The sequence below is a fragment of the Strongylocentrotus purpuratus genome, unplaced genomic scaffold (assembly GCF_000002235.5).
Source record: "Strongylocentrotus purpuratus isolate Spur 01 unplaced genomic scaffold, Spur_5.0 spur5_scaffold_3, whole genome shotgun sequence".
Lineage (NCBI taxonomy): Eukaryota > Metazoa > Echinodermata > Echinoidea > Camarodonta > Strongylocentrotidae > Strongylocentrotus > Strongylocentrotus purpuratus.
Window position 1 is genome coordinate 2,952,324 of NW_022145609.1, and position 23,741 is coordinate 2,976,064.

A 23,741-nucleotide genomic window follows, 5' to 3' on the forward strand; every position below is an offset into this window, starting at 1 on the left:
GATTAAGACACAAATCGGCATTATTTCATTCTTGAATATTATAGATTGTTTGGAAAGTGGAAACAAATGAAGCTTGCCACAGATTGACGCTAAATATTGCCGGTACACGTTAATACTAAAACGCATCTGTACATACATGGTAGTCATCAACCCGTACCTTTTTTCATTTTCTTTTCTCCTTTGATTATTTTCACGATTGTTTTGATTTCATACTTGTTTTCATGTTTATTTTGTCATGTTTTTAATGCGACAACAGATATTTTCATTTCCCAGTGATCTTGTAATCCTGATTAAATATATCTGAATAAGTGAATGAATAAGAAATATATCATTGGAAAAATCTCCTTGTTTTTGTGTATCCAACCTTGCACCCTAACAAAATCCTAGTTACTGAATGTGTATATTATTTGTATTATATCACGCCGAGAGTAGGACATACCCTATGAATGTTATACTTTTACCAAGTATAATAAGAAGATAATTCTGGTAGTAAGTCCACCTCCTAAAATTCATATGCAAAGTTTTCGTAGAGAGTCTCTCCGTCTGTTGTCTTAGCCTGTACTTGTTGTGTTCCCCCATCTTCACTCGCATTTCTTTCCTCTGTGTGTGTTTGCGATGGACACGCTGTGGCGCCAGCTTCGATCTCGGTTAACTCATACACGCTCTCTACGGCGGCAGGGCGTGCAGCGCAATCCAAGTTCCCGTATGTATGCTCGTCATTGTCAGCGCAAGGCAACTGCTCGTAATCGTTGGTTTGTATATACCCATTGATCAGCATATGGATTAATGCATACTCCTCCTGTAATTAGAATAATATATTATAAAATGCCTGTCAAGATTTCGCTATATGCTCGCGGAACGAATTGTTTAAAAGTCGTCACCTCTTTTAGAATTACAACATGTGTTTTCTTTAACGATATTTGCTCTGATAATGTAAGAATTGGAAGACAGATATCCCAGAAAGCCCATGTAGATATGTTTGATATATTATTAAACAAAAGATGATATAAATTAAGTGAGTATAAAATTGAAAGTATAATAATACAACTAGAGTACATTAGAGAGGAGAGAAGGAAAACATAAAAACCTGCCTACATGAAACAGATTGTTTGGTTATATACACTATACAAATACTTAAATCATGACATTTCCTTGGACTTTCAAAGTCTTTATACATTTATAAGTATATAAAACTAGTCATAATTGTATCCCAAACGTAATAAGTATTGGATATAGTTAGATTTAAATCTTCTGTTTTCGACTTGCAAAAAAAAAACCCAAAACTTTAATCCCAAAGTGATTGATGCTCTCATTCATATAAGCTTAACACAAGATCCACCTGGTTTATGTACGCAAGTGGTTAACAGTAGGCCTACTATTAATTTTGAGTGAATAAATGTCATGTCTATATACAAATGATGCACAGGTTTGAGTGTGTTGGTAGGAATCGTGTGCAAAAGGTACCTTAGAATGGTTTGAACCAACGAGGCGCAGTGCACATAAACCGTAAACTCTATTTTTTTTAAAATAAAAAAAATATCAACAAAAAATAGTCAGAATTGTTATCGATCCCTGATATAGCGTGCATCCAATAAAAATAACTACACGGTAATTGACCAATCAGATTGCAGGGATTCTTCTACCCATCTTATAATACGGGATAGGCCTACCTTACCTCGGTTTGAACGAAGTGCATCCTATCATTCCGCATCATCTTCACCGTCTGGAAGACATTGACATCATCCTCGTCAAGTATCTGAGAGATGCACTCAAGCACAGTACAGAAGACTGCCGTGCGACCTACTCCATTCCTGGAAATAAAAAAGATAAATATGGTAGTAAGTGAAAGTGAGACCTTTCTTCCTAGTCACCCAAACAAATCCTCAAATTAAGGGGGCGGGATGCCAGTATCCAGGCTCTTCGTTACTATGTATTTCCGTTTTTACATACATAAAAACAAACATACATACTTATATTTAACTTACTAAAGTTAAGAAATTTAATTACGAAACAAATTCATGAAGTAGTATACATGTACTACATACACGTGGAAAGTTTAATACCAAAGGTAACTTTGTATAGGGAATATGATACATATGATAATAAAGAACTGGCCTCACAACCGTAAACAGATCTGGTATTATTTTATCAACCAAAGAAGTATCGTCAGCCTGGACATTTTGATTTTTAGCAATGAAAAAATTTCAATATAGACTTCTATTAAAGACAAACTTTAGTACTGGTAATGCGATTGCATTGTGAAAGAAAAGGTGTGGAAAGGATCAGAAACAGTTGATCATGTAGCATGTAAGTATTGGTGTGCACTGCAAGGTTCTGGAGTCATCAAAATCATAATAAATTTGACCGAGTCTTGGTAAAGTAACAAGCACTCACACAGAAAGCTATATATGGGACAACACACATGGTGTCGGGGCTAGTACTACCTTGATTTCCTTGTCTTTCTATGCTCATTACTCAGCCAGTATACATTTTCTTCCAAAATTGTTTGGCACATGTCATTTATTTGTTATCTTGAACATTCAGTGTAAGTTTCGTTTGATTCTGTGAGAATTATTTTTTTTTTTTTACCAGTACTGGAGATTATCTTTAACTATTTCGAGACAGAGCACGTCGGTGTGAGTGTCTGCGTACGTCTGTGTGCGTGTGTGTGTACGCGCGCGCGTGTGGGTGTGTGTGTGTGTGTGTGTTTGTGTGTGTGTGTAAATGTGTGTGAGGGGTGTGCGTTAGTTATCACATTTCGCCCCAGGAAATACAATGAGTGGGGACGATTAATGATAGATCATGTAGAATTGTAGATGGAAAGTACTTTTAGTAGTGAGGTCCAACTGTCAACATTTGTCTCATTATATAGTATGTCCCATTTACAGAAGGTTCCTAACATCGCGTTTACTTATAAGAAAGTCTGGATATACATAATATACTATTTTACTATCTGGACTTGCAAAGTAGGCCTATCCGATGTATATTACATTTGTTTTGATCTGCATACTTACAAGCAATGCACTACGAGTGGCGACTCGTTTTGAGTAGAGTAGACCTCCCTCATTTCCTCTATGAGCTTTAGAAGAGATCGTGCGCTCTTCTTCTGTTTGATCACATCGACTGGCCAATCTAGAAACTGGTACTGCTCTACAACATGACGAACCTAACAAAGTATTCATGAAATATGAACAAGCTCATCAAAAAATAGTTTGTACATCACGGCCTCGTCCTGAATATTATGTCTGAATCAGATATTTATAAATCTCTACAATCTAAAAAAAATAAATCCCTTATTTTTAATGCAGATTGATTTATCTAGCCATCTCCCCGGCGATATTCATTCCTCGGTTGATTAAAGATGAATGGGTCTTTAAATATACTAGCCTAAATCTAGCCCCCCCCCCCATCCCCTCTGCCTCTCTCTGCCTTTCTCCCTCTTTCTCTTTCTTGAAATCTCTTGGTCGCGATGTCTCTTTCGTTCCCACTCTGTCTATAGGATTTGATAGAGCGTGTTGACGTGTTATGTAGCATTTCTAAAACACTGACACTTCTCGGCCATTTACAATTGTGATTAACACTTTAATTTCTAGAGTATATAATATCTTGTTTAGGTGTTTTAGTTGGGTTACAGAGATCTCCTAATCAAAAAGATTTTAGGCAGCTTTATAACATGCTCCACTTCCATGATTGCAGGTTTACCATAGAACTTCGCCATGTTTTTGTGTACTTTCGATAGACTTACAATTCGATATACGTTTTCCGGCAACATTTAGAGTAAACTAGCAAAATAAAACAAACAAAATAAAGAATCCTCAAAGTAAAACCTGCCAAAGACAAGAGAAACAAAGCGAAATAAAACAAACAACAGTCCGTCGCTCTTGATAATTGGTTAAGTTTTAGAATACCTATATAGACCTAAACAGGATCGCATTAAGAAGACGCTTTACCTTATCTCCCCTAGAAACTTCCAATGTCCTTTGGATGAAGCCTTCTCTTTGGGTAGTCGCCAATGTTAAGACAGAGAGATATCCAAAGGTCGCCATCCCATTGTCGAACCAGTACCGTGCACAGCTCTAGGAGAATGTTCCAAACAAATTTAATGTCAAATAATTTCTTTATTAAAATCCCAACATGAAGAGCTATTCCCAATTTTCAGTTAACAGAGGATATTATAAATCACAGTTGTTCTGGTTGTAGTATACAACAATACAGTTCACATAATGAGTTAAAGTCATACACTGAATATGTCATACACTCAGGTTGATGGTAACTCTGGATTTGTTCTGTATAGTGATATGAGTTTGGTGGCATCAAGGCGATGTTTTTCAACATGCCAACAATCCCCGCCTTACAATCTAGCCAAAAACTACACACCAATTTACGATACAAACGCGTTAAAACTGTTGAAATGTTATTTTATCGCATGTCATCTATACCAATACTCAGTATACATTGGTCGTTTTAAAAATTAATAAGGTACAAGATCAAAGATGGCAAATACGTTTAGGAATGTTTAAGCTTAACAACACGGTCTATATGGAAGTCCCCTCTTTACATGTTCAGTGCAGAAATATATCTATTACAATCCACTACATAATTATTGTTTCTACTTTCATTATTCGGAAGATAGCCCTATACATGGCTAGAAAAAAACAAATCAATTTTCATTCTTTTCATTCTTTTCAACGGACATTACAACGAGTAAATTAAATCTATGTTTATTATTTTGTTTTACTACACATAGATACCTTGTCTCGTTGATTATCATCATTCAGCATGATGATAGCCGTTGGTTGGTAGTCAAGTATCATCACCCAGAAATCAGCTACGGTGTTAGGCATAGGCATCTCAGTGGTTATCAACCGACCATGATTGCCCTAACAAATATAGAAATGAGTCGTAGAATTGCTTTTAGGTTTTATAGGTAAGCGTTGGAACTCCTCTTTGCAGGAGATTGAATTCCAACTAGCCTGAATTGATATTTATGACAAAGTGTGTTCGAGATGATAGCTGTTTTATTGGAAAAATAGTTCGTTTTGTCGTCAAATGAATAAAGACGAATACACTATCGTTTATTCTTATTGTCTTACCTGCGATTGCTAAAAGGCCCATATCATTGTCATGGCTTGAATCTTTGTAGTGATTCCCTTAAATTTTACAGTTTGCAGAAATGTTTCTTTCGGACCTCTAAGTTTGCTCAAAAATAGGTAGAAACAAAGGTAGACGTAATCATCAGAAGTACAAAGCTATCTAATTGAAAATGCCGTTATATAAAGAATGAGGCAAACTGTAATTTCTTACACACTACATTTACTCAAATAACTTAATGAAGGTACATCAAACCAGACTGACTGACTCTAAACAGATGAACTTTAGATAATAAAGTACTTAAAAGATTATAACTTACTCTCACGAAGCTAGCATTGATGAAATCTGAAGACTGAGTGTTAACTGAGCGCAGCATTACTCGATTCACTCGGCCTTTATTATAATTTGGAGAAAAAAGATTGAGAAGTAGAAAATAATAAAATCATTGCTCAGACCTCCATTTTGGTAACCTATGTTTTAAACGATGATTTGCCCTAAGACTAGATGTTTTAATATCTCGAGTAGGTATATATCGTATAAAAAACCCGATACCTTTTAAATTATTTCAGTTATTTTCTCCAATTTGAAAAAAAATATATTGCAATAATTGTGTTTGCAATATAAAACGATATCATCTGATGTCAGTTTGAATTTTTTATGTATAATTCAAAAAAACATCTATCCTATGATATCTAATTATCATCACATCACAGCATATATATATTTCACATGGTATAGATATCACTGTATTGTATGTAATCGTAGTCACGAATGGGAAGATGATGAATCTTTACTTGGAAGACTGTTGCCGTATCGACTCTTAGGTTTATTCTCTGCAGTGGTTCCATTTCTGATCATACTTGCAGGAGGGTCGGGGCACAGGATCTTGATGCTCTACACAGGAGACAGGAGAAAAGAAGGACAACAGACTTGTAAAATGATGATCTCTATTAACAAATAGTATTATTCTTTCTGAGACAATTTGAACGACCCCAGTCCCCCTCCAAAATAAAGAAGAAATAAGTGAAAGGGTCTCAGAGGAGTTTGTGGGTACTGACAAAAAAAAAAAATTTAAGGTCTGATGAGGGCACACGTTACGAGTATGCATGCTCCCGGCAAATTGTACATGACTAATACAACCATTTATTCAGAGGTACTTTCAAATTATAAACTCATATTGTACCGACAGATTGTTGGGTGGAAACCCCGGGTGGAAACACACACCATGACGATATCTTTAGTAGAGATAGGGGAGAGGGGCAATCGATCAATAAAGGATGTATTTATGGTGGTGTATTTCACCTCAAACTGGACAGACATTCCTGTTCGCCTTCCTTTACTGTTGCGATCAATATCCTGAAGCCTTGCCAAGCGAGACGTGAAATAGTTGACCGGGATAGCCGTATTCTCCGACAGTAGATATTCAAGAACAGCCTCGTACACAAACTTGTACTGCTCCTGTATTTAAAACAAAGAAGAAACAATATACAATCCTTGAACGACTTCCTTTTGGGATTGACTTGGTGTTCAGATGGTATTACTATGTGCCTTTCCATCGAGGAATTGATTTTATACCTTTATTAGGCCTAATTCCATACTTAATTTGCAATGTTCGTTTATTGCCATACAATTTGTGGTGATATAATTTATACTGAAAGTTCTTGGTACGCACGTGCGATGAATTCCTTCAAAGTTTCATTTGATTCGTCAGGAAGCAAAATCGTTATAGACGAGAGCTGAGAGGGAAGTTTGGGTCCCGCTGAAAGGCCAAACTCGGGTTGGCCTTTTTGTACAAATTGAACTTTCAATGTAAGCCTACTTTATAAGATATATCTGCTAACTAATTCTCTTATTATCAATTTTGATTTGATAATTAGAGGATTTTGAATCATTACCATGCCTAAAAAGGTGTTCGATCTTTAAAGCCCTTGCATGATATTGATTCATGACGCCACATAAAGCGTTTCATTTTCCTGACCTTTGTCTGCACCATGTTGGGTCGACTCTGCCTGATCTTCGACACGAAACCGAAGATATCCACTAGCTTGTTTCTCTTGGCTTCACTGACTACACTGTCAATGGTTATCAACACACCTGTTCTCCCAACACCAGCGCTAGGTGGGAATCAAATAAAGAATTTTTATGGAACGATCCCATAGTGTATGCAATGGCCGTAATTGTGGTAAGTGTTGCAGAGTCATTACTATGTGTAGAGTTGGTATAGGAACCATCTTCTCTTCCACATGCATTGATTTGGTTAGGTTTTTCGTTTTGCCGTCTCTTTTTTCTTAATAAAGTCTGGATTACAATTTATTGTCATGATTATCATCTGACACAACATTCTGTTATCATACTTATATCAATTTAATTTGGTAAAAAGTTTTAAATTCTAGTAGAATGGAAATAATAAGAATCAAGAGTAGCGTGATATGGTATCACTATCGTCCTACACGTATTTCGGTTATTTGACAAAATAACGGGACTATAGTATTCTAATCATGGTTCGAGTTTTTGTTTCTGGTCCTTTCTTCTGTTATGGAGCTCTCACACTCTGCCGTGTAGGCCTACCGTCCACCTGCCGGGCTATTAAAAAAACAACAGAGTCCAGAACGTTGGGTTTTGAGCGAACTTGTCCCCGGCCGCAAACAAAAATTCATAAAATTAATCTTTTCACCGTTTCGTTGCCATCTTCTGACCGTTCTCACCGGGCGCATACCGGGTGTTGAACGTTCTTCTACCGTCTTCACCGCCCAGATTGACTTTTGTTGAAAATTTTGGCCGTTTCCATACCGGGCCCATACCGGGTCTCGAACGTGTGCACCGGGTTTGTAGCAGCCACCTACCAGTCACTTAGCGTCCCCTCACCGCTCGGAGCGTCCTGTGAGCGAGTCCCTAGCCTCTTGTCGATGCCCTCGCGCTGTTGGAGTCTCTAACTTCTGACGAGCGAAGCGAGTCAGAGAAACCGAGGCGCTTGCGCGGAGGGCCTCTTGACAAGTGATCTGAATTTCTTATGTTTTACTATGTTTGGCGAATATTCCGACCCAGCAGAATTCGGTGAAAGTCATCCAATCAGAGAGAGCTACTATGACGATATATCTACCGCTCTGTGCGAATTCCCTCCGTGAGAGCGAGACTGGCCGCCTAGTTGTAGTCTGCAAGCACAAACCCTGGTCAGTCGTAAAAGAGAGTGTGCACTATATGACTACCATATGCCACGTACTATAGCTGCTCCTGACCTATATTGGTACAACCAGTAGGTACCAGTAGATAGCTGGGCAAGGCTTCTCTCAAGGCACAATGATTTTTTGATAAAGTGTCGAATTAGGGTCTGTGCTTGCAGACTAGCCTAGTTGGGCAATCCCGAACACACACGTACACACACACAATCGCTGCGGTCTAGACATGCATAATTCAGTAGGAAATCGGGTCTCATGAATATATAATTCAGATCACTTGTCAAGAGGCCCTCCGCGCAAGCGCCTCGGTTTCTCTGACTCGCTTCGCTCGTCAGAATTTAGAGACTCCAACAGCGCGAGGGCATCGACAAGAGGCTAGCGAGTCCCCGGACTGCTGACGTCATGACACGACTGCCATAAATACCCCGATTAGAACGGCAACGGTCAGTCCGCTCTCCATTTTTCATCACCGTTCTGTAACGGGTTATGAGCGTGTTGTGAACGTGCTCATACAGTGTGACCGTTTTCTTAACGTATTCATACTGTCCTCATACCGTTCAACACCGTCCTCTTGCCGCTTACTTGCGGCCGGTGCCAGCCGGCCAAAGTTTTGAACATGCCCAAAACTTTCGCCGGGTCCCACCGGGTGTAAATAAGCGCCAACGCCCTATTAACGTGTTGCCCGCTTTGATAACGAACCACCGTGTGCCCTCGCCGTTCTCCACCGTCCGCAGACATTTTCGCGCACGGTGGCACACGGTAGGCCTACACGGCAGAGTGTGAGAGTCACTTTAGGGATTTACCGCCGCCAAGGTCAAATGATTCTACGGGCATTTAAAATTCAGACCTTGGTCCTTTCCATTTTTAGACTAACCTGCAGTGAATGAACAATAGAGAGTATTCTGTCCATGTTTCTTTTATACCTCAGAGATGGTACTGGACCATGTACATTGTAACCGTCAAAGTGCCACATGGTATAATGTTTTTACCATGGTTACTATGGTACTTTTTATAACTATGGTTCTGACATGATACTACCGTGGTAAAACCCTCACAACGTCCCATGGTAAAACCATGGTAGTACGATTGTAGCAGGAAAAATATATTTACCATGTACTTTCTTATAAGGCAAGGTCATACGATTCTACAGGCGTTTTAGCATTCAGACCAAAGATCCTCCATGGTTAGACTTACCTGCAGTGAATGAACAATGGAGAGTTGTTCTGTTCATGATCCTTCCTCACCTCAGAGATAAAGTCAAGCAGAGAGGACATGTTCCTTGGAACATCTCGATCAGGCCATTTGGTGTAGTGGAACTGATTGAGAAATCTCTGAGTCTTTGCTTTGCCCTAGACAAAAAAAGATGTGCCAAACACATACCAAACATATCCATCTATAAACCTTTTTAGACTTGTATGCCTGCAACAATGTTTTCAGTGGGTTTTCAGTATTTAACTCGTGTATAAATTATTTCTGATTTTTTATGAAATTTATGATTTATTATCACAAAGTTATTGTGACTGATTCTCCATCCTCTATCATATATCTACATAGCGGTTTCGATTAATTGAAATTATTGATTGTATTGCTTTTGCCCGACATCATTAAGCCAATAACTTCTATAATGAACCATGGTCATCATTAAATTTAACGACTATAGTACCTTTCGCAGGACAAATGATCGCTTTGATCCGCCACTGCACTTCTCCACAGATTCCAACTCCACGGTAATGTCACCGAACAGAAGAGGAGTTGTGCTCGTTTCCGGCCAGTACTGACGACACTTGATCTAATGCGTCGAAGGAAAATGGAAATTGAATATTACTAACATTTGGATATCTATCTTTGAGACTTCCATCCTCAAAAAAGTTACCCAAACCCTGGAGAACCATGTTTAAGATGTTAAGAGCCTGGCCACCATCACTGAGTAGCAAACGCCATGTATGGAATAGCTCAAACAAAAGGGTAGTAGCGGAAGAGGGCACTTGCCGCTACACAGGGAACAAGGGGATTTCCTAATCATACTATATTCTTGAAATAAAAGGGAAAAATAGCAGCACTTTTAGGATAACCCCATCACGAAAGTTGACCAGGAATCCGTTAGTTTACCAACTCTTCAACAATGTGATTGTGATTGGTTGATGGTATAACTTGAATGCTTAGAAGTACATTCTATGTGTATACTTGTAAATAAGCAGCCGGCAGATGGCTTTTAGTTCTCTTTGAGGTACTTGGCAATAAGGATTATTGCCTTACCAAAGGGCACTAACACATCGACTTGGTTTTGAACCCATGATCTCACAGTTACGAGACAACAGCAAACGTTTCTTGGCTAATCATAATCTCACCCCATAACCTACATAACCCTAATCCTCTACGTTTGTCGTCCACGTACATAAATCCTGTTGTTGGCGGGGATATTCTATCATTAAATCCCACCACATTTTTTGTTTAATGACTAATGTCTGTGAACGTGATAAATCTGACATTTCCACGAATAATAGTAAGCCTCAGCGTGACGGTATCACGTATTAATATATAGACAAAAATATCTCCTTCCCCTGCGTGAGGGTGTGTGTGTAGGAGGAGGGGGGGGGGGTGGGTTAAGCGCGTCTGGTAAGAAGGCAATGGGTGTATTTTGTGCGTGATAATGTGTACGTGTATAGGGTGGTTAGGGAATAGGGCGGGTGGTATAGTGGTAAGAAGAGAGGAACGGGAGGGGGGGGGGGTTCTAGATTGAAGGGGCGGGGAGGGGAGATAAAGTTAATGTAGCATTGTTTCTACATGTATAAATGTGAAAGGTTGGTGCTATTTTATTTACTTCATGCTAAACTTTTTGTTTCTGTATAATAATTTGTATAACCCACTTATTCAAGTGGAATATAATTTATGTCTAATGGAATCGAATAAAGATCATGGTGAAAAAACATGTTGTAATAATACGTACCTTGTTTCCTTCGCTAAGGTTTGTAACCATGGCAATAGTCGCCACATTCTCCTGCCAGATCATCCTCCAGAAATCATCCATAGAGGCCTTGTTCGGTCCTTGCAAATCATGAAAAGTAAGTCATTCCAAAACTTTCTTATATCAAATACGACTAAGAAGCAAAACAAAGCATAACTATACACGGAAAACCTGAGGTACGTAAGACAGAATCGAAGGTGAAATATGAGGAATCTAATAAAAGCAGAGTTTTTGTTTGTATAGATTTCTTCAAATTTCGATCAGCCTTAAAAATAAACATTTATTACATTAACATAACAAACGGAGCATCAAGCAAATTATTTGGCAACATACTGTAGGTCACGATTAGGATGGCTTTGTCTACACATTTCGTTTAATTATCTGTTTTGGGGATGTCTTGTCTTTTTTGGTTGTACTCGAGTTCTATTTTGGAAGAAATTTGATATGGGGATAGTTTCAAACAATACATTTCTTTATGTCTGCCTTTCCTCTAAACTGTTTACATGACAACTGGGTGTGTTTTTGTTGGTATAAGCCTATATCCTGTATTCTTCATGTGAGAAATATTCGAACTTGAACTTTTCGTTTCAACATTTTAATTTGTAACTAAAAATTCGGATTACAAAGATGATACACAACTAAATGCGGGAATTTCGATCCCAAAATGTGTGCTAAATGTTTCCAGCGAAGTCGCACGTAAACTCAACTTCTAAAACCTAATCACTAATAGCTAATTTGAATTTGGGATCAAGAAATATAGGTGTCTCATCAAATAATATTCATCAGGAAAAAGTAACAGTGTCATCTTGGAATTATACATCGGCAATTGCATCAAAATAATGATGATTTCATTACCTTGTGATGCAATGTACCTCCGAGGATGTTGGAAGCTCTGCCGGAGAAAGGAGAATGTGGTGACAATAGACGTACAAACAAAGTAAGTATTGTAACGAAATACATTATTCCATAACTTTATATTTATATACTATATAGAAAATGAATATCCATCATAGCAAACATTGATTAATACCATACAAACATGTTTGGTATGTTTGTGTCATCAGTTCTGCTTATATTTCAATTACAAAGAAAATGAAGAGCAGACTTTGTTTCTTTTATAAAGGTAATGTTAAGAGTCGGTCGTGCACCTACTGTAAAGTAATTCAAAGTAGAATAAATGCAGATTCTATTTTTGAATGGTTAAGTATGCGATGGAAATTAATATGTGTAATCATTTTGCTGATAATCAATACTAAAAAGCATTGTACACGGTTGTGGTAACGTGTGACTCAGTACGACAATCGATTAGTTTGGACGAGAAAGCTAACAGTCAGGCCAATTTCTTTACATTTACCGGCGCTCTGACGTACAGATGTGCGTGCGAAAATTATTATTGAATTTTATGATAAATTTATCATTTAAACATATGTTGTTCGTCCTTCTCAAAAGAGAAGATGACAATTTTCATGACTTGCTCTATCAGACATGTGCGTTTGGAGGTGATTATAGAGGAAAATCCGAGCTGGGCGAGCCTAAGTATGATTGCACAGTGAGGGCAAGACCGATGTGCCAAAAGGGTTTTGGGCTGAGAGTTGTTGCTTGTACTGTACGCTTACAGGAATGAAAGATGCGTTGAAGTAATCCGAATCTGGGTCATCATTGAGTATCGCCAGTTGTACCCTCGATGAGTCATCTAGATATAAGATGGACATATTAACTCATAATCAGACTGTATATGGTTACGGCGTTCTACAACTGAAATAATTATAATCATAGTAATAATAATTTCGGATAATTTTAAAGCGCACACATCCACCACGCAACGTGCTCAAGGTGCACGAACATTACCTCGACTCTGAAAGGGTACCGATTTCGGTGCTCACAGCAATCAGGGAATTCCTTCCTACTGGTACCATTTTAATATCTGGGTGGAGAGAGGAAAATGTACGTTGACGTCTTACATTATGGATTCAAATTATGTGATCCATAGTCCCACGACGTTTCCACTAGATCACGACGCGAAAAGGCCTGTATGGTCCACACCATTCTGCGACATTCTATTTGTCTAGTTAGTCTATATGATTAGTTATTTTGGAAGGCTTTATGTTTTGAATTGATCAAGTTCGAAGCTTTTGTACAAAGCAGTTATTTTACCCCACTTTGATTATGCTGATGTAGTATGGTCTACCTCGAAAAAAGACACGGTTGAATAGGTTACAGAAATTGCAAAATCGTGCTGGAAGAATAATATTGAAAATAAATGTTTATAACATAGGTCTGTGCATACAATTCATGACGTTCAGGACTGACTGGGAGACTCTACGCAATCGCCAAATAAATCACATTTATTTCTTGATGTAAAAAATTATGCATAAGGCTCCACTCTTTTTTTTTCAATGAATAGAATACTGCTTGAGAAATGGCAACAAGATGACCTTATCTAGGCCGAATACAGAATACTGCAAACGTACTCTTGTATAGGCCTATCGTGGTAGTAAACTGTACAATTACTTACCTCGTAATGTTTGAAAATTAGATAACTTTGGATTGTTTAAGAAAGAAGTAAAAAATGATCCCTATAAAATATCGAATAATTTATGTAGCCTAAAAATTTAACTGTAATCTTTAAGTTCATTTTATTTCCCGAAAAATATACCCTTCAATAAAATCGAAATTAAATTAAGCTAGGTTCCATGGATGTGTTTTATTATCAATATTATTATTATCAATAATTAATCAATTTCTTGTCGTTATTTTGGGACCCCGAGGAAGAACAGATTAACTTTGTCGGTTAATCTGAAGCGGGTGATCTCTTGATCTTCGTTTCTTTTCGTTGCCTATATAGAATAGTTCGTGTAATATATGTTTATATTTTATATTGCTTTATGTGTTATGTTTGTTATCGTTTCATTATCGTAAAAAACGACTGGTAACAACTGTTTAAGATATAAAATCATTGTTCTGTGGACTAAGACAAATTTTCAGATCTTACACTAAAACCAATCTTATCAATCAATGAGATGGGACTCTTTTAGCTACTTGCTGATATTACGTACTAGGTAGGCCTACTTACATGGCAGGATGTTCTTGTATCTGTTCTTCTCGAAGTTTATTTGCTTCTTGGCAACGGTTTGCGGATAGATATTTGCTTCCGGCAAGTCCTTTGTTAAAATAAAAATTAAATTGAAATTGATAATTAGTTCACAAAGTAAGCTATTAAGTTCATGCTATGACTATGAGAGTGAAACTGAAAGGACGTTTTCAAGAATCAATATTGAATATATCATTTATTCAGTGGGTCCCGCAATCCTATACTTCGTGGGGGCAATAGATTTTCCAGGTACATGGAATGCAGGACAACAGGAATGGTCGGGGTTCGTATAAAATTTTCTCCACCCTCCCTTTTTCTCCGTCCCTTCATTTTAGTCAAACAAGAGCACCTGGGGGGGGGGGGGACACATGCCCCTTTTCCCGATCCATATTTAGCTACGCAAAATAATCCATTGAGATTAAGAGTCTTTCATAGTTTCTGTTTCAAATCTCTTACATTGAATTCCTCTTGAAAGAAAGTGGAATGCCTGTTCTTCTGAACAAACGCAGGGAACTCAGATAATGGTATCGGCTGACGCTCCTTAGGACCACTCTCTGGAGAACTAACGGATGGTACCCCGGCATCTTCGCGATCCATCGCCTGTGGTGATACTGTTGCAAGTGTCAAACGTTTGGGAGTAATAGGGGGTCTCTCTAGGGTTCGTGAACTTTTCTTCTGAACGGAAGCAGGGAAGTCAGTCAATGGTATCGGCTGACATTCCTTAGGACCACTCTCTGTAGAACTAACAGTTGGTACCCCGGCATCCTCGCGATCCATCGCCTCTGATGATGCTGCTGCATGTGTCCAATGTTTCGGAGAAACAGTGGGTCTCCCTGGGGGTCGTGAGGAGATCGACGGCGATGGGCCAGATCGTCCCAGTTCTTCATCTGTCTCTGCGCACATCGAAGTCGGGAACAAGAAGAGAATGAGAGGAAATGGCCAGAAAAAGAATAAGAAAAGGCTTACACTTTATATGAAATAATCCAGATTTATCTCTAGGATTTTGCTCAATTTGCTTATTGGCATAATTATGTAAAGCATTTCACATTGCATTCAACTGGCGCGTTTCCCAAATCTTAATTTCAACCAAGGTTCTGTATCCAACAATGCCAGTTTAACGTGGCGGTAGAATTCTCTGTAAACACAACCATAAATGTCTTTCGAATCGGCTAAATTGAAAATATATAATGTAACGTACAATCAAGTTGGTTATTTATATGTCACCCGAGGGATGCACTGAACAATCTTTTAGGAAAATAGAAAGCGTTACTACTGTATGTACCACCATAATATCATCTTCTTGAACTTACCCAGTTCCTCTTGGGGTGTATAGTCATTATGTGCAGGCTGTGGAGGAGGTGAGAGTTTACCAACGTTGTCACGTCGGTTTCTGAAAACGAGTGAAAACAGATCCCATTTTATAATCTTTAAAGTGCTTAGAGATGATATTTTAGACGCAATACAAATCCAGATTTAATGTTATTATAACTTATTCCATTTTGAAAATGTGGTACCAACTAACGTATTTGGTCAGAATATTGTTTATTCACACTAATTGTAATGGAACCATGACAGCTGGAGCATTTTTGTAACGAAACAAATTTTTAAGTGATCGATGAAAAAATAGAATTTTAAATCGCAATTTGACGATTTCTCATAAAAGGACTTTTAATTTTTTTCTTTGAATAAGTCTCCAACGTAGATACTGGTTATTAGAAACTTCCTATTTAAACACAAGTTGATTTTACCGTGTCTATTTTAAAGTGACAAATGCGACCTTTGTAAATTAAAGCACTTTGTATTAAATCGAATTCGACCTCTCGATCTCTCCGAAGTGTATAAGAATATTGTTTAAAGTTTCCAGTAAAGTTCTAGCTTTGAATATTCCTCGGAAACGGTATTCCTCAGAAAGGAAAAATATAATATATATATTTATATACAATTACAAAATATAAATCCATTTCATATACCTATATGCAATGCATAAACAATCTAGCCTACCCCTTCCTCCATACCTTTTTCTCCGTAACAACAGGATGATGATAACAATAAGACACAAAATGATGAACAATCCTCCGGCGGCGCCGCCAGCGATTGGACCTATGGCCGCTGATCCAGCTATGTTCTCCACTGTCATGGCTAATAAAACCAAAACAAAATAAACGAAATAGCTCTCTCAGTTGAGATGATCCCGTTAAACATGAGTATTATATAAATTATTTCTTCTTTTCCATCTTTAATCAAGAAAAGAAAGAAATCAGCAACGAGAAGGTAATATTACCATACTGTTATGGCGTATATAAACATCATATAAAACAAGAAAGGTGGGTATTTCAGGTCTTATGGATCCAAAAGAATATTTAAGAAAATATTTAGAAAAATGCTTGAAATGTTGTTGCCCAATGCCATCCATACTAACTTTTACTTTTCCGATTTTAATATCCAAAATCTGAATCGTTATATATATACGTTTTTTAAATTATTTATCAGGCACGCATTTATTTGAAGAGGAAGCTTGGTGAAAATCCTTTTTGGAGGTCTGTGACTTAACCAAAAAGCAATACTCCTAATCAACCACTCTTCCGTTTGCTAAATTTTCAAATGTGACAATGAAACTGAAAATCCCACTTTTTGAAAGTAAGTACATTTCATATCCACATTACTCAGTTACTTGAATTAAATCATTATATTACAATGAATTATATCGATCGAAAAAACAAGCGATTATTCTGTAGAAAAGCTGTAAGATACAAAAAGTAAATAAAACTGAAGAACTCACAGAACTCCTGGGTCTTCACACTGAAAGGGGGTCCTCGATCTCCTTCTCCTTTCGGACCTTCACGAATCACCGCGATTTGAATCTCGTAGTTTGTCCCGTCTTCGAGACCAGTGATGTTGTACTCCAATAAGTCCAAAGCTTTACTAGTCACTTCCCTCCTACCTCTTGAAGACCCAGTGTCCAAAGATCCATCTGGTAGTAAGGTAGCACTGTGTGTCTCGTTTCCATCTTCAGTATGAACGTAAACCCTGTAGCTAGTAATGGGACCATCACCTGAATCGATGGAACTGTTCCAGGGTCTCCAAGAGATGACGACCCAGTAATTCCCGGATGCAACTAACGTTGGTAGTGAAGTTAAGATTGGCAGCTCTGTTTTTTGAAAAACGAACACAGGACAAAAGTAAAATCTTCATCGATATTTTGAAATAAGTTGGTTTCCATCAAAAAGCAAAAACAATAATGCTTTCATTTGCTGTTCTGAATCAATATGACTGTGAAGACATTGATCACGTGGATTTGGGCTTATTCCATAATTCAGCAACCCTCCTCGATATATCATACATATTCGTATTATGTGGTGATAAGATAAGTTTCATTTATTAACTAAACACAGTTTATTTATGAAGAAATGCACATCATACAGTGTCTAGCGATGTCATTAACATTAAATACACGGATATCATTCATAAAGCATTGTAAAACATACGGACCATAAAAAGGAGCAGATGCCAACTTCACATAGCCAAACTCGGAAGATTTATTGAAAGGGTCCCCGATGAAACAGTAAATAGGACTGTCATTCGTAAGATCCTGGATGATAAACGTGAAATTGATTATTGTTGAAGAGATGTTTTGTGGAGGATCTTTGGCCGTTTCCCAGTTGTCCCTTGAGAAATCCCCTGTGGTAGCTTTCACTAAGTCAGGTTCAACGTTAGTTGGTGAATCGAACGAGATAGCACAGGAAAACATGGCAATACCAGGGTTCGTCTTCTCACGTGCAGATTGAAAGCGATCTATCCATAGAGGAGACAGATAGGGAAATAATCAATTAACTCATCAAATCTTCGTGCTTCTATATTCGTGATGATTTTCAGACAAATAAGAATTAATCAATTAATGGAATCCAAAGAAGAGCTATCATGTCATGTTTCTCACAACTAACCGAAGCTAGTACACAGTTACTTAGAAAGACAGGGCCCCTTGGAAGAGCAATACTCGTTATTGAAAGGGCCACCCTGTATAAAAAAGACTTGAATAAATACAGAATAAGAATAAAGGCTTCAATGTGAGAGACCAATATCGAAGTTGCATTCCGAATAAGACCACTATCAATTGTGACATGTCTTTGCCAATTTAGGATTTTTTTCTTTACCATGAAGAATTATACAATGATGATATAAACATGTGAACGAATGATTAATGAAATTCATTGTAGTTTCACAGCAAACATAAAACATACCGATACAACATGAGAGGCAAGGCATATCGCGAGTCCACAGTAAAGACACAGCGTGGCAAAAAACAACAATATCAATGATAATTATAATAATAATAATAATAATAATAATAATAATAATAATTTGATTTATACAGCGTCTTTTCCAGAGAAAACAAACCTTATGTGAATGCACAATGTAAACGCATGTGTAAACTAATTAGCAACTCTCTACCGAAAACACGAATAAAGCAGTAATGATGTATACCTATTTGGCAGCTTTCCCCTGTCCATCGTGGATGGCATCTTCCTGAGCTACAAGAACCATTCATCGGGTTGCAATCATCTTCCCCATCTCGACAGTGACATGTACCGGAACACAGGTTGTAACATCCAGTATCTAAAAACCAAAAGGAAAATATTGTGCCTATAACGATTTCTAAATGACTTGTATATTACCACTGTAAATATTTCTAACACGGTAGACGGACGGCAGAAAATGATATAAACAATTATGCATAAAACCAAAGCAATATTTACAAATTAGTTAAATGCAGAAATGGAGTCTCACATGAGTTGCAGCTTTCTGGCATGTCCACTGAGTCTGATGTGAATCCTACTTCACATTCACCTTCTGTTGTAATACAGAATCCAGAGACCTTGTCACAACCAACATTATCTGGACAGTTGCAATGGTCAGTGCAGTTGATACCAAAATAACCCACTGGGCAAACGGATGGCACTGTGAAAAAAGCAATACAATACATTTGTTTTCGTATTTTAAATACGAAAACAAATATATATAATGGTTTATTTTTTGAATAAATAAACCATTATATATATATTTTTTTTTCGTATTTAAAAGCTTTATGCAAATATTTTCAAAGATTCCTTTATCAAATAATAGGTATATTCATTTGTCACTATAAGATTACATTTATATTGGTCTCGATTTATTGTTTATAGCTATCTGGTCTCTTTATTGCAATGGTGACATGGAATATCTCTCAAACTTCCAAGTCCATAGTAAAAACACTTTCTTTCTATCTTTCTTGCAACCCTTTCTCCTTTTTCTTCTTCTTTTTTTTCCCTTCTTCTTCTCATGTTCCTTCTTTTACAATTCCGCGTCTGTAATAACTAATGAAAGGTCCATAACACTGTCTGACCCATGTGGATATATATATATGGCAGCAGTGGGATACTATCGTGGATACAACATTTTTGCATATTTGAACTTTGAAGTTTCCTTGAAGACTTTGCAATTCATGGCGAGGGCCTAGGTGGAGTAACGCATTGCGACGATACATTATTCATCCCTAATTTGAAGGCTCCTAGCATTCGGTCAATAATGGAAAGAGCAGATCACCGACAAACGATTTGTTTTCTTCTCTTTTCTTCTTCTTTTTGTTTGGCTTCTAGCGGTGTATCCTCTAATTATTTTGTATCTTTAAGAATGCATTTTTACATTTTTTACATAGACGACATTACATCATCAGTTCATTTATCACATTTTAGATTGATATTCGAAATAGATAGCTTTGAATTGATTTATACTGAACCCCTCCCCTGTCTCTAGATTTGCCCAATATGATAATTTACCTTGACAGCCTTCTCCTGACCATCCCGACTCACAGCCCTCTTCACATCTTCCAGTAAACACATCACACGGCATTCCATTTATACAGTGACAATCCTGGAGACAGTCAGAGCCAAACTCCCCATCGCGGCATGCTAAAAATATAGAATAAAGTCAATTCTAGGTATAAAAAAATCTTTGAAATTTATACAAAATTGAAATTAAATAATGAATCAGAACATAGGCCTATTTCATTTTACCGATTTGGCCACAAAAAAAATACTCGCACGTTATATCAAATTTGCAAAGGTAAAGGTGGACCCTCAAAGAAAGGAGGACATATTTTGAAGTATGATCTCTATTTTCTATTAAATGTCAACACATATATTCGATTGAGCAATACCCAGGCGTTAGATATTGTGTCGGGCTAGATACATAATAACAAAGGGATTGCTTGTATTAAGGTAACTATTGGAAAAACACGCTCCAATAACAAAAGGAAGAAATATTCAGCATAAGTTGAAAACAAACGAGAGAACGGGAAAAAGGCCTCCAAATTGGATGGGAAACCTATTAAATGAAATCGAAATATTATCAAAAGATTCTGAATGATTTTAAAATATCATTTTAATATACCTCATGAAATAAAATGTTTAAAGATTAGAATTGATCATGCCCCCTGGTAGCAATGCTACTGACTGTGATCATAGTGTTATTCAACAACCCATATAAAATATATCTCACTTTAATACTGGATTACTTTCAAAACAATTCACTGTGCTACCTTACTTTCATTACAGAATGCTCCTGCGTAGCCAGCTATGCACCTGCATTCACTTGGACCTGGAAGGCAAAACTTGTTATCGCTGCAAGAAGAATCATCAGCTATCGCAGAACCGCATACAAGTTCACACTCAGACCCGAACCTTTGGTCGCCACATGCTGCTAATGATAATTAATAATAGATTATCTTTTGAAGCATACATACTCATGTGCATTAATATGCCATTTACATTGGATTGATATACATTTGATACTATTTTTTGCAATACAGTTCATTAAATTGTATTGAGAAGGAACGATATTAAGTTACACACTTAAAGATGAAGTTGAGTTCTGGTCATGCGATTGGATTGTGAAAGAAACGGTGTGGAATCGACCAGAAAAGGTTGATCATCTAGCATATAAGAATTTGTGTGTATTGCAAGTTTCTGGAATCATCAGAATGATAAGAAATTGGCCAAGTCTCGGTAAAGTTACAAACACTGTACACAGAAAGATGTATATGGGACTACACGAACACGTGGCGTAAAAAACCTACCCCCCGAGTTTTACCATGTACATGACATATTTAGAATATGAAGGCATTTGAAGAACCATTCTTTTCAGGGAACATGTCTTATCTGATGTTCTTCCACACTTGCATAATAAGAATGATAACGCTCACAAATTATTTTTCACCTCTTCCCAGAACTCAACCTTCTCTTTAAAGATAAAGTTGAATTCTGGTCATGCGATTGCATTGTGATAGAAACAGTGTGGAATAGATCTGAAAAAGTTGATTATGTAGCAAATAAGTATTTGGTGTGTACTGCAAGGTTCTCGAATCATCAAAATGATAAGAAATTTGGCCCAGTCTTGGTAAAAGTAACAAGCACTGTACACAGAAAGATGTATATGGGACTACACAAACATGTGGCATAATAATGAGGCCCACATTGTTAAGCTGTTACATGTCATATTTAAAAATGAAGGCATTTGGAGAACCATGCTCTCCAGGAAACATTTTTCTCTGGTGTTTTTCCACACTTGCATAATAACAATGAAAACGATCAAAATTTTGTGTTCACCTCTCCCCAGAACTCAACTTTTTCTTTAATCCATTATCAATGTTATTAATAACATAAATATGGTTAACTAAAATGTCAACATAAAAGGGAGGGAGTGATTTGCTACTAAGAAAGATATAAAAAGGGAAGAACATTGGTTTCCTATCTACAACAATAGCTGAATAGTAACACTAATCGATATGATAAGACACAGGTTTATACATTTATGATGCCAGATAGATGTAGATACAATGCGTTACATTAGCACGCTGAACAAGATATTTCCTTGAAAATAACTTTCCGTAGAGTTTACAACGATAGTTTAGCCTTTTGGGAATGTTTTACACGCGAATTGTAGCCGGAGTTAAAAAACCATAAACAAACGCAGAGAAACATTGACAATGATTATTGGTAAGGTGGTACATGCATTTATAATTAGGGGTATGCATCATACTCTCAAATTTGTATTTTTTCGCTTTGAGTTTACCCTCTATCAGTGATCGTTTTTCTTAAAGAGGTGCCCTTTTTTGTTGGTGCCCCCTTTAAAAGACGCTCCGCCGCCCCTGATTATATCAAAGTGAATCTATAATTATAACGACTTACCTGTAACACAGTTTTTACCAGTAAACCCAGGAGGACATGTGCATGTTCCTGTCTGTGGGTTACACACTCCTCCGTTATAACAGTTATCACACAGACGATCACAGATAGGCACATTCCATTTTCCTGGGGGGCACCCTTCATGAACAGAGAAATATTTTAAAGTCAAAATTTCTTTGTACGATGAATGTTTTCAATTCATTCATTGGAGTTTTAACAAATCTGACGATTTCAATTTTTTACAAAAGCTATAATATTATTTTCAGAAACTTTACAACGTTCTGTCGATTAGAAAAATAAAAATAAAAATGTATTTCTAACTGCTATGGAGGTAAAACCTCTTTTCTTAACCGTAATGGTGACATTGCTTAAGTTTGTCGGGACTCTACACACCAATCCTATTACAAGGGTTTTGTTTGTCTGGCATACAAAGATTGAAAGAACTTAAAGGTAATACAAAGTTTTGGTATGGGGTCATGAATTTGGTCCAAATGAACATATTGGACGCATATGCGATCCTACAATATTCAGTGATCGTTGTCGCGGTTGAAATCGAGTCTAAAGTTATGACATTGTAAATAATGCACTCTTTATGTTGTATAGCTCCCTCTCAAGGTCAATATACTAATTAAGCTATAAAACAATGTTTCTTGCCTAAACTCGACCAATTAGCTGTTCCCGTTTGGTAATTATATGTCACATCTACATATTCTGAGATTTTCATGGTCGCAGCTACCACTGTACGGCTGTAGGCGCTATTTGAAATTTATCACAATTTACCGGGAGCACCGGTAAATTTTTATATTCAATTTTTTTCGAAAGCAGAAGTGTTTTAGGGGCTAATTTTTCTCGTGCTTATAATAAATCCACAGGGGCATCAAAATATATCAAAATTGCTAAGAATCACTATCCACCCAATTTTCAAAATTTACCAAATCTTTGTATTACCTTTAACTCATAAATTTATTGCTCAAAATATTCCTTCGACTCATGATATATCAATCGGTTCTTTTTCCTGATAATTAATGTAAAGGATTACGTGATTTGTATCAGTACAGCATACAAACCCTTTGATATCTCGCAGACAAAACTATGTAGTTCATCGCAAAACTGATCATTCCAGCCGTCAATTAAGCGTGCTACACAGAACTGGTATCCTTGAAAGTTATTCGGATTACCCAAAATCCACATGTTAAACC

At 37.1% G+C, this 23,741-nt stretch overlaps 2 protein-coding genes across 2 annotated transcripts; both read right to left on the reverse strand.

Annotated features, from left to right (window-relative positions):
* Window positions 1-241: 241 nt before the first annotated feature.
* LOC115928745 (receptor-type tyrosine-protein phosphatase alpha-like) lies at window positions 242-15,226 on the reverse strand. Its single transcript, XM_030996600.1, has 16 exons — window positions 14,780-15,226; window positions 14,306-14,393; window positions 12,849-12,925; window positions 12,088-12,124; window positions 11,215-11,312; window positions 9,931-10,056; window positions 9,462-9,616; window positions 7,070-7,205; window positions 6,394-6,549; window positions 5,886-5,985; window positions 5,411-5,484; window positions 4,752-4,880; window positions 3,951-4,076; window positions 3,015-3,166; window positions 1,676-1,811; window positions 242-799 (listed from the first exon to the last, which is right to left on the reverse strand). The coding sequence occupies exons 1-16, from the start codon at window positions 15,224-15,226 to the stop codon at window positions 503-505; spliced, it is 2,334 nt and encodes a 777-aa protein (XP_030852460.1). The 3' UTR covers window positions 242-502.
* A 1,374-nt stretch (window positions 15,227-16,600) lies between these two features.
* Window positions 16,601-21,048, reverse strand: LOC115928746. The gene is made up of 7 exons (XM_030996601.1): window positions 20,903-21,048; window positions 20,137-20,268; window positions 19,109-19,279; window positions 18,806-18,937; window positions 17,813-18,115; window positions 17,103-17,471; window positions 16,601-16,608 (listed from the first exon to the last, which is right to left on the reverse strand). Exons 2-7 carry the CDS (start codon window positions 20,207-20,209, stop codon window positions 16,601-16,603), a joined length of 1,056 nt encoding a protein of 351 aa, XP_030852461.1. The 5' UTR covers window positions 20,210-20,268; window positions 20,903-21,048.
* Between the last annotated feature and the right edge of the window lie 2,693 nt (window positions 21,049-23,741).

Coding starts and splice junctions, on each gene's coding strand:
- LOC115928745 (XM_030996600.1), bottom strand. CDS start 15,226: ATGTGCGCAGAGACAGATGAAGAACTGGGACGATCTGGCCCATCGCCG. Junction 9,617..9,930: donor GATCATTTGTCCTGCGAAAG/GTACTATAGTCG, acceptor TTTTTTGTCTAG/GGCAAAGCAAAGACTCAGAG. Junction 7,206..9,461: donor CCATTGTTCATTCACTGCAG/GTAAGTCTAACC, acceptor ATTCCCACCTAG/CGCTGGTGTTGGGAGAACAG.
- LOC115928746 (XM_030996601.1), bottom strand. CDS start 20,209: ATGCCGTGTGATGTGTTTACTGGAAGATGTGAAGAGGGCTGTGAGTCG. Junction 19,280..20,136: donor GTCAGGAGAAGGCTGTCAAG/GTAAATTATCAT, acceptor CTTTTTTCACAG/TGCCATCCGTTTGCCCAGTG. Junction 18,116..18,805: donor AGGGGAAAGCTGCCAAATAG/GTATACATCATT, acceptor CTCTATGGATAG/ATCGCTTTCAATCTGCACGT.